The sequence below is a fragment of the Schistocerca americana genome, chromosome 5, assembly GCF_021461395.2.
Source record: "Schistocerca americana isolate TAMUIC-IGC-003095 chromosome 5, iqSchAmer2.1, whole genome shotgun sequence".
NCBI lineage: Eukaryota > Metazoa > Arthropoda > Insecta > Orthoptera > Acrididae > Schistocerca > Schistocerca americana.
The window spans coordinates 565,539,093-565,551,178 of NC_060123.1; the positions used below are offsets into that span (position 1 = coordinate 565,539,093).

Below are 12,086 nucleotides of genomic sequence, written 5' to 3' on the forward strand. Positions count from 1 at the left end.
AGAAAACAGAAATTCTCTTTGGCACAACGCAGCGCGTCTATCCTGAGAAGACCACAGGACAACAGGTGACTCATCTAAATAGCGGTGAGGCGCGCAAATAACTTGGCGGAGAGGAGGCGGTGTTATTTCTAGAGGAACGCCTGTTGTGTGCAGTCACCTAACTTACCTTCCCCAACCGAAGAGCGGGGGCGTGGCCCACGCCGCCGACGCCGCCCAACACAGCAACACCGCCGCCCAGTAGTAGCGCAGCCGCGGCCGCCCGTCTGCACACACCAGAAGCACACACAGGAGTTAAACACTGCGCTGCAAGGGCACACTGCCAAGTTCTGTAAACTACGCGGCGAATAACGCTGCGTTACACCGCTGACCATTGAAGTTGCAACACCAGGAAGCACAGTAACCAGCAAAATTTTACTTATTGCGCATAAGAAGAAGAAGTGACTCACATTGAGGTGACAAAAGTCACGGGATACCTCCCAATATCCTGTCGGCCCTCCTTGTTCCCGTCATAGTGCAGCAACTCGATGTGTGACTGACTCAACAAGTCGTAAAAGTCCCCTGTGGAAACAGCGGGCCTTGCTGCCTCTGCAGCTGTTCATAACTGCGAAAGTGTTGCCGGCGCAGGATTTCATGCCCGAACTGACCTCTCGGTAATGTTCCGTAAATGATCGATGGGGTTCATGTCTGGCAGGGCGAATCATTCATTAGAACTGTCCACAAGGTTCTCCAACCATTAGCGAACACTCGTGGCACGGTGATATAGCACATGTTGAATTCACCAGAGAGTTCTTGCTCTATTCTTACTTTACACACTGTTGCTTTCATTGTCATTTCCGTTAAATTGACCAGCTTTAGTGGGATTCTAAATTCTTTCGTGATCTGTATAATTTTCTTCCTATGTAGGCTGTCGTACCCTTGCTTAATCAATGTACAACTGATGTAGTTGCTTGCCATACTCATAAAACTTGTCTAGCAATTGTCTTAATAAAAATATCTGATCCATCGTGGATCTGTTCCTCCTGAATGTAGCCTGATAGTCTCCCAATATGCCTCCTATCATCCCTTCAAGTCTGGAGGCTACGACAGGGAGATGTGATCTCTACAATGTTATTTAATTTAGTTTTAGAAACGGTGATGCGGCAAAGGCCGATAAACCCAGGAGGGAACAATACTTAATTGGCAAGTTCAAGTGGTAGCATATGCTCATGACGTAGCATTAAAGGAAAGGAATGTAAGGGCACTAAAGGGGAACTAGGATACGTTAGAGGAAGCAGCAAGAATAGTAAGTTTAGAAGCAAACATAAACAAAACAAAGTATATGGTGATGAGGGAGCCCAATATAAACGGACAAAAGACTTCAATAGTAATGAATGGGAAAGAATATGAAAGAGCGAAAACATTTAAATATTTAGGTTTTGTAATAACAGGGGACAATAAAGTAGCAGTAGAAATTCAAGAAAGGATACCGAGTGGAAATCGTTGCTATTTTGCCTTGCAGAACGTATTTAACTCCAGGAGTGTTTGTAGGAATACAAAAATCAAAATTTACACGACCGTATTAAGACCTATAGTAATATATGGACCAGACGGTTCGGTACTGACATTAAAGGAGGAGAACTGGTTATTGAGATGGGAAAGAATGATACTGAGAAGGATTTTTGGAGGAGTGAGAGAGAAAGATGGGTGGAGAGTAAGAACAAATGTAGGAATACAAACACTTTTTGGACAGATGGATATTGTTGTTAAAATTAAGCATGGAAGAATAAGATGGGCAGGACATGTACAGAGAATCCCAGAAACTCGGAGTGTCAAGAAAGTTTTTATGGAAAAACCTGACGGGAGAAGGAGAAGACGCAGACCCAGGAAAAGGTGGTTGGACGATATAGAAGAAGATCTAAAGGCGATAGGAATAAGAAATTAGAGAAGGAAGGCTACGGACAGAGAAGAATGGAGGCAGGTGATACAGGAGGTCAAGGTTCTTCAAGGACTGTAGAGCCAACCAAGAAGAAGATATGGCACATAATCATCCATAAAAATTCCATCACGTGGACATGAAGTCCATGTATGGCTGCAAATGGTCTCCAAGTAGCCGCACATAGCCATTTCAAATCAATGATTGATTCATTGGACCAGAGGACCCAGTCCATTCCAAAAACCACAGCCCACACCATTATGGAGCCACCACCAGCTTGTACGGTGCCTTGTTGACAACTTAGGTCCATGGTCTCGTGGGATCTGCGCCACACTCGAATCCTGCCGTCAGCTCTTATCAACTGAAATAGGGACCCATCTGACCAGGCCACGGTTTTCCAGTCGTATACAGTGCAACCGATATGGCCACGAGTCCATGAGAGGCGGTGCAGCCGATGCCGTGTCGATAGCGAAGGCACTCGCGTCGGTCGTCTGCTGCCATAGCCCATTAACGCAAAATTTCGGCGGTTTTTGATATAGTGTTGCTTGTCTGTTAGCACTGACAACTCTACACTAACGTCGCTGCTCTCGGTCATTAAGTGAAGGCCGCCGGCCCTTGTGTTGTCCGCGGTGAGAATTAATGCCTGAAATTTTTGGTATTCTGAACACACTCTTTACACTGTTGATCTCGGAATATTGAATTCCCTAACGGTTTCCGAAATGGCATGTCCTATGCACCTACCTCCAATTACCATTTCGCGCTCAAAGTCTGTTAAATCCCGTCGTGCGGCTACAATCAGGCTGGAAACCTTTTCACATAATGCACAGGAGAGCAAGTGACAGCTCCGCCAACACATTGCCCTTTTATATCTCGTCTACGTGATACATACGACGTTGTATCCCGTCATTAATTCATCGTCGTCGACGGAATGGTATCCCCTAGTTTTTCTATCTTCCATTTTGCCTCGTCTCTGTGTTTTCGTGAACGTTTGTGAGGGAGTGGGAGGAGGTTGGAACGCATTTCTGTCTATATAGACAGTCTAAGAAAAAATGGAAACACTACGAACGGGGAAACCAGTAGATGTGATGTACATGTACACCCACACAAATTATTACGATTTCAGGAAAACTGGATGACGTATTCAAGAGAAAGAGCTTCAGAAATTGAGCAAGTCGAAACGCATTGTTCCGCGTTCATTGACATAGCTGTTGGATATCGTGCCAAATTCTATCCAATTCGCGAGTAAGATAGTCAAAATCTCGAGATGGTTGCAAGGTCCTGCCCATAATTCTCCAAACGTTCTCAGCTAGGGAGAGATGTGGTGACCTTGCTGGCTAGGGTAGTTTATGGCAAGCACGAACACAAGCAATAGAAACTCTCACCGTGGGCGGATGTGCATTATCTTGCAGAAATGTAAGCCCAGGAAAGCTTGTCATGAAGAGCGACAAAACGGGGTGTGGACTTTCGTCTACGTACTGCTGTGCCGTAAGGGTGCTGCAGATGACAACCAAAGGCGTCATGGTATGAAAAGCAATGGCACCCCAGACCATCACTCCTGGCTGTCGGGGAGTGTGGCGGCCGATACTCCGGATGGCATTCCACCGCTGTCCGGGGCATCTCCAGACGCGTCTTCGGCCTGTAATCTCTCTGAATGGAGTAGAACTGTCTTCAGTGATGAGTCCCGCTTCGACTTGAGCCCTGATGACTAGCGAGGACGTTTGTGAAGACTTAGGCAGAATCACCACTGAAAAGTTCAGGGCTGGCTTGATGATCTCATCGTGTGCTACGGCGGATTCAAGGGACGTTCACTACGTATTGTCTTCGCTCGGGAGTGCTGCGAAACGTCCTCAATGGAAAACAAGCCATTTCATCGAGCACAAATGTTTTTTTTTATTGGTGATATCGGAAAATAATTTCCGTACGACGTCTCCAGTTTCTATTGATTACAGGTTCAAATGGCTCTGAGCACTCTGGGACTTAACTGCTGAGGTCATCAGTCCCCTAGAACTTAGAACTACTTAAACCTAACTAACCTAAGGACATCACACACATCCATGTCTAAGGCAGGATTCGAACCTGCGACCGTACCCGTAGCGCGGTTCCAGACTGTAGCGCCTAGAACCACTCGGCCACCCCGGCCGGCATTGATTACAGGGATATAGCTATTAGAACGTGACCCAAACGAATACAGACAGATGGTGTTTAACAGAGGCAAATGATGAAGCTCGAAGCTGATTTTCATAAATTACACCTTAGACTTCAGTGTAGTCCCGAATTTTGTGGACAACACCAAATGTATCTCTGCTGAGGCCATCTTGGAGGAGGACAGCACTATTAGCAACCCGGACGTCTTATTAATCTCTTGTGTTTACTTTTTCTCTGTCGACTTTGCCTTTCAAGGATCCCCATAGGCAAAATTCTAAATGGACCAACAAACGTGACCACCTGTGCCCTTCCTTCTTCTAGGGAATGTTAAGTTTCGATGATGTGTCACCTGACGACGGGATTGTGCAAGAGCCCCATCATGAAAGTTTCTTCGGGTTTGCTGCCGGGTCCTAAAATCAACTCGATTCGATGTTTCGGAGATCCAACTGGTCACCATCTTCAGGAGAATGCTGCTTCTGCTGATGAGCCCCTCTTAGAACTGACGCCAGGCTGCCAATCGACGTCCTATATAGGCCACCGTACCGCACACGGCGCATGCGCCGCCTATTACAGAATGTCGTCCCTGAGTGCGATATATCGTCGCTGGCAGTGTTCTGCTAAGGGCGGCGCCACCTGCCCAGTCTCTGAGGGCAGCAACTGTGATGGGCGGCGCATGTCCCGTGTACGGTGGTCTACATATAGGCCGTCGTTTGGCAGCCTGGCGTTACCCCTCCCGGATGATGAACTTCGCCCTGACATCTACCCTTCCTACCAACTCTAACCCCATCTTCCTCCTGCCTCAGGGCTCCCTCTCCTCCCCCTCCCTTCTCCTGAGTGGCTTTCCCCTCCTACTCCCCCTCCCTCTCTTGTGTTCCCCTTCAGTGTCTCTGCACTCCCTCCTGCCTTGTCTTCCCTCTTCATCTCCTGCCCCACCAGTCTCATGCCTCTTGGTGCACCTGCTGACGCCCCCAACCCCTTCTGTACCTTGCTCTCCCCTCCTTTTCCGTCCTCTCCGGCCTCTCCCTCAGCAGGACCAACCTGGCAGTTTTATTCTTCATCGTGTGTGCTCCAAGTGTGCCTTTAGTGTCTTCTTTGTGTTTTAAGAATAGCAAACTGTGTTTTTTAACTTTATGTCGATTTTTTAAATTGTCCCCCCATGAACATCTCCATGTCAGTGTATTTTTACCTCCATTATCTCCCATTACTCTGTTTTATGTCCCCCTTTTTTATCACCTTATATGTAACATTTTATTCTCGCATTAGTTGTCATGTCACTCGGCTGAAAAGCGGAAGATCGTGCCGCTGACAGCCCTCCCCTGTCCATACGGGGCAGGGGAGTGAAATCACAATAAAGGAAAAAAAGGCAGCATGGCGTCAGTTCTCAACAGGACTCATCGGCAAAAACAGCATTCTCCTGAAGATGGCGACCAGTTGGATCGCTGAAATATCGAATCGAGTTGATTTTAGGATCTGGCAGCAAACCTGAAGAGACTTTCAAGACTTATTACTCCGGGAAAGCCTACGATGTCACAGCCCTGTCATGATGGAAGAACATACGTTCCCCTCAGCTAAAGGAAACTCCTCTAGTAATGCTAGGACCTCACTTTCTAGAATGTCTAGATAACGTGGGCCTGCAAGACGATGTAGTAACACAACACGTCCGATCAACTGAATGTCTATCGTACCACATCACACATTTATAGATAAGTGGTCTAGAAAATGTATCGACAGAGGCATCTGAGTTTGCGTCGACTAACCGATTTGAGTTATGAATGTTATTGAAAGTGTGAGGAAAAGAAGCTGCTTCATCAGTAAACAATATTAATTGGATTCCTGGGCGATTTGCAAATATCTTCGTCTCCGTCTCGAAGGTGTTGAATCAGCTTTAAGCAATAAGAATAGAGGCCGTGCACGTCCGCCATATTCTTGTATGTGAAACACCGATGCGGGTAGAAATTCTGCGTGCGCTTGTTGAGGGATTACGCTCTGTCAGCTGAATACTGTGTATTATTTCACGCCCATTTCGTTCAAAATAATCTGTACTGAACCTCTTAAAATATTTACTACTTTTCCTGAAACACCCTGTATAATAAAATAGAGTAATAATGAATCTATCATACCTCCAATATAGAAGATTCAACACGTTTCAGTGGTAAGAGCATGTAGCAAACATGGACGTCCACAGAAATTTTGCCATGTGGGGGCAGATTTTATAACTGCCAGCTTTGATACAGCTTATTCTGTGAGTCTGAAAACTTATTGAGATCCCACAACTAAATCTGATAAGACCTACACAAAACTCAGACAGATGATTATGGTTTATTATTTTTAAAGTACTACAAGGACGTCCGCAGAAAGTTATGTAAGATGGGACACGATTCCTAAAGTTGCATATTTGATTCAGATAATTAGTTGAGGTTTTAACGTATCATATCCCAAGAAACCAACCTAACAATGTGTACATAAAGCTTATTGTATCTTAAACGTTTGATAGTTATCGAGTCAATAATGGTTTGAAGGTAGATTACTGCCACATCTTAAAGGTAAGCATATTTCATTAGTAAATGCGAAGTAAAACTTTTTACATTATTACTGTGAATATGGATGTAGGAAAGCTTCTAAAAAACCACCAAACTTGTAGGTAGCATCAACTCCTAATAGCATAGGACTCAACCACAATGGTCTTCGTCTTTCTAGTTTGTAAATTTTATTTTAGACATGGCAACTGGAGTATACATCTCATACGTCTACGGCTAAATGTCGCTCAGGCTTGCCCGTCTGTAGCTTAAGAAACATACAGTTTAATGACCTTTTCACTTTGAAATTTCACGGTTTCTATTTCTCTCGTCGTGTGCAAAAATGGTGTTTTTTCTGTATTTGGGTCGGCAGATATAGTATAGGTGACGTCCCCTACCGTATAACATGACCGGGTTCCTCATACTGTGCTATAGTCGCTCTAACGTGTAAAACTTAGTGAAGTCTCAGGAAGCCTTGATAGGTCAAATGCAGACTTGCTGTTAAGATTAACATGTGCAAAAGTGAACGGGCTGTTCTTGTCGGAACTGTTTACGTGTACTGGGAAGGTAGAGTGCAGCCATATTTGTACTGTGATAGGTGTTGGCACTGTCCGTTTCTGTGGCTCATTAAGGTCTGTACACAGAAAATACTGGACACACTGCCGGCCGTTGTGGCCGAGCGGTTCTAGGTGCTTCAGTCTGGAACCGTGCTGCTGCTTCGGTCACAGGTTCGAATCCTGCCTCGGGCATGGATGTGTGTGCTGTCCTTAGGTTAGTTAGGTTTAAGTAGTTCTAAGTCCAGGGGACTGATGATCAGATGTTAAGTCCCATAGTGCTTAGAGCCATTTGAACCTTTTTGAACAGGACACACTATCCGTACGGATTCACATCCGCCAAGATTGAAAAACGAAGTCGAAGCCGTTGCCACGACAAGAAAACGGTATAATTTCCCATGAACAGTCTGATAATCCAGGCCACTGCGTCACTCCTTCCATGCGGTTGAGTTTATTGAGTTTAATCAGAGACAATCATTTATAGAAATACGTGAGAATCATCGTCATCGTCTTTCAGGAGTGGGCCTTTCGGTCTGTTGCTCCCGAAGATCGTTCACGCCATTTCTTTAAGGGATGTCCAACTATTCTCTTTCCTATTTGTTCATGATTTATTGCAGCTTTAGTTATCCTATTACTAGAACAACATTGGATAAGATATTTTCAGTTCAGTCGCTATTTTTCGATTATATTTGTTCAGTCTTGTGAAATGGAAAAGAAAGAAAAGAGACACCAAAGGTTTCTAATATGTGTGGAAATTGGTTGTACATCCTAATCTCCTTCTCCCCTCTCTCTTTGTCCACCTCCTCCTTCTTCTTCGCTCTCTCTCTGTCTATCACCTCTTCCCTCTTTCTATGTCCATCTTCTCCTCTCCCCTCACTCCCTCTCCTCCCGCCCTCCTTCTCTCTCTCTCTTTGTCCATTCCCAACTTTCTGCTTTATGCGCCCATTTTCTCCCACCCCTCTGGCTATCTCCGTTTCCCTCCTCTTTCTGACTTTCGGTGTTTTTTATTGTCACTGCAAAATCAGATTTTGTAGTAGTATTCTAATCACAAGCCGCTAAGCTGTAAATATAGCCTATATCTGTCCATATGTTTAATACAGTAACTTTTAAAAATGTGAAACAGATCTGTCGAGTACTTTTTGAGATATTACATACATATTTACACATATTACATTTGTTAGAAATATAGAACTTATGTCTGTCCGGCTGACGGATGTTCATTAAAGTATTGTGTAAAAATTTGAAGTAAATAGGTGAAAAACTTATAGAGATTTTTGGTAATACCTTTTGCCATTTATATATTTCATATTTATTTATATATAACATATAGTTAAAAACAGGTGCATACAAATACATGCGTTTTCGAATGAAAAGTTGTGTCAAAATTTCGAAGCAAATATATATATATATATATATATATATATATATATATATATATATATATATATACTGTATGGCGGTCCAATAGGTATGTAAAAACACCTTCTTATTACAGTGCTACGTTCTGTCAAAATTTCAAAGCAATCGGCGAAGAACTTTCGGTGACATATTATTTTAAATAAACGGACATTTATTTTTTTGTTTATATCCGATACTGAATATCTCGCTGAAAAGTGGAGGAACTTCATGTATGACGAATCGATTAGTCGTAACTGATCACACGTAGGGTCCAAAATCCGCTACCATGCAGCAGCAAAGGCAACACTGTTACACCGTGAAGTGTAATTAATATTTGTTTCCGTAGACCATGTTTTAATGTACGTCATATATTACACAGAAATGTCTGTTTCTTCTCAATTTCAGTTCTGTATCATCTTGCTTGGAAAATTTAAAATTTCACCCCAAATGTTTAATCATTCTTACTGGTTCAATTAATTGTCAACCTGTAGCAGTTTTGGCTGTTATGGGTTCCAGTCCTTGACATGCCATCACTTTGATTTTATCCGTCGATATTCTCACTCCGTATTTAACGGCAATATGACTCAGTTTATATACGTGCATTTGAACCTTTCTTTCTGATTCTCCTATTATAAGCCGATTACCAACAAACAGCATCGCCATGAAATTAATATTATCACTTCTGTCTCATTTAATGTAATCAACCATTTATTAATGATATAAACATTGAAAATGGTGAGTGACAGAGAGAAACCTTGACTAACTCTTTCATTAATATCGGCAGTTTCTATCCTATTCCTCACAATATGGATCGTTATAATTTTTTTTACGCATAATGAAGGAAGTGTCACAGTCAGATTTGCTGGAATTCCCATTTCCTTTAATCACGCCCACAACATTTCCGCTTTACCTTGTCTAATGTCTTTTCATAACCATTAAAAACTTAATAAGTTAGTAATCTAAAATCTCTTCTTTTCTCAGTTACTTGTACCATAGTGAAAAGACAATCGGAACATGATCTTGTAACAGAAATTTAGCAGATCTCTTCTTCGGTGATTTGCACATCGTGGTTTATCGCCTTTCTTATAAATAGGGAATACCAAAGCATCATTCCATTCGTTTAGCACATGTCTGCTCTGCCTGGAAACATCGATAAAATATAAAACTCTGTACTTTAGTTGATCAGCTATGTGTTTGTATTGTCAGTGCTCGGCGACTTTTTGTTTCCCGTTGCTTGGATCATATTTTTCGTTCTTCTACGGTTATCAGATCTGCAGGGTCACTGGTATTGACGTTTATTTCTGGTTCTTCTTCATTAACAGTCCGTATACTTTTGAAGTACGGTATGAAAGGATAGTACACTAAATGGAATGATAGTAAATCACGATTACCTTGATGTATTAACACCTTGTGCATCTTTGAATGCAAATATAACCAAAATTATCTGTTCATTCGGAATATTGCCACTTTAAACACCTTTGCACTATGAACACACGGACGATACATAGTCCCTGGTTTCCATAGGTTGCATTATTGAGAAAAACGCGGTCAAGCTAGTAGGTAGCAATGTAATCGAGTCGTAGATGGGAGTCGTGGAGAGAGGGTGTTGCATCATAATGCAGTGACCAGCTTGGACGGCGGAGGTGCCGCACAGAGAGTTCTGTTAGAGATGTTTCATTATGCATAACTTGAGGATGAAGAATGATTTTTAACATGATTGTCTAAAAAGGTAGCTTATTTTGAGTTTGTCGTCTGCAAGCGCAAGTTCAGCAATTATTGCTGTGCAAAGATTTCATTGTGTCCAAGAATATCTATGTGTTGGTAATCAGGGAGAACTACGAGTCATGTGTTCACTATTTTAATTAGCCCTCCGCCAATTAGATTAGTTAAATAAGATTGTATTAGGAAGTCAAGAAAGAAATTTTTGTGATAGAAATATTTCGTAGAAGCGGATATTATCGAGTATGACAATGTGGAGAGAGAGAATACTAATTGTTCATATTAGTTGGAGTTCACTTTAGTGCCATTAAAAGAATTTCAAAGTTGTCCTCTTGTCATTTATAAATATTTCATAAAAGTTGTTCAAAGAAAATGTTAGTAGAATTTGCATCGTCAAGTCTTGCAATTTTGCGTGAGCAGTATCTAATAATTCTGAAAAAAGAATCAGAAACTGACTAAGAATGAACTTAAAAGAAGCAAGAACCTGCTCTGCAGTGATTTATTTCAGTTCATCTTTCTTGCAGCGCAGCTAGAGCAGACTCAAGTTATTTGTTTCGAGGTAAGCATTTGTTGTAAGTCCTAAAGGAAAATTTTTAACTGAATGTGAGGAACACTTTTCATTTAATGAAATCCATGTAAATTCAACGGATGGCTTTATTTCTATCAGGGCACATTTAAATTGCGTGACAGTTAGACATTCTGAGTATTCTTGTGAACTGTTCTTTTCTGCAGTCTACGTTACAGACATTCAGATGCATTTCAGATTAACCCAAATCACATTTCTAAAAAGTAATTTGTATATATAAGTCCATGTGCAAGAGTAGGGTTGCTATGCCTATTCTAGCTCTGACTCTATAATCAGAATTTAGAAATCCGAGAGTTTTCAGATTGTTAGCGGTAAATTCAGTTAAACACAATGTCAGTATTCAACTCCCAAATACATAGCTATCTCTCAGGTACTTCAAAGGCCAATTCACACTGTCCGTCACGTCACGTTGCATCATATCACGTCACATCACTCCAAAACATTCAGCACTGCAGTTAGAATGGCAGCACCCATACTGACTATCCCGTCACGTCGCATCACGTCACGTCACGTCACGTCACGGCACCTCCAAGGTTTCCCGGAAACAAAGTTTTGATGGCTGACGTCATCTGTCCGTTGTTGATCACGTGAGTCCCAAGCTTATTTCCTCCCGATGCAAAGTCATGCGCATACCTCCAAATTTCGTTTCGTAGTGGTTGATTTATTTTGCTAAAATTTATAATTTTATAATAAACGGCGAAGAATTAATTGATGCAATGAGGCAGCAGTCTAAATTGTATGACCTGAGCGTACTAAATTACTTGCCATCTACTACATTTATAAAGTGGATTTTTATACATATCTTTACCATACTTAATATTTTACAATGAAATGAGTTGCAATATGGCTTCAGCTAAAACTTGGAAAACTACTGTGGGTAGAAGAATATTGATTAGTAAGTGGAATTTATTTGTATATTGCAGGCATTTATAATTTTTCGTAAAGAAATGGACTGAAATTTTCAGACACTGCAACAGTGGCAAATGCTTATTTGTGAAATGTACGTCAAGTAATGTATTACAGTTGTTTGGTTAAATATTTCACTGCGTCAGGCTTACTTACTGTTTAATAGTTCTCTGGTTGAATAACTGTTTAGATGATGTGTGAAACAGTTTTGCAAGCATCAGTGATCAGTATTTATGTGGCTTCACTGGCTAACCCCAGTACAAATAAGACACTTGCACTATTAAGCCAAATACAAGATGAAAAGAAAACCTATAAATCTTAAAGGAAAAGGTATTGAAGGAGATATGACA

The 12,086-nt window shown here is 41.9% G+C and overlaps 1 protein-coding gene across 1 annotated transcript in view; it reads right to left on the minus strand.

Moving 5' to 3' along the window:
* LOC124615984 (visual pigment-like receptor peropsin) overlaps nt 1-12,086 on the minus strand; it is a 173,328-nt gene that overhangs the window by 110,231 nt on the left and 51,011 nt on the right. The window contains exon 4 of the mRNA XM_047144193.1: nt 167-263. Coding sequence (XP_047000149.1) covers nt 167-263 — 97 coding nt within the window. The remainder of the gene's footprint in view (nt 1-166; nt 264-12,086) is intronic.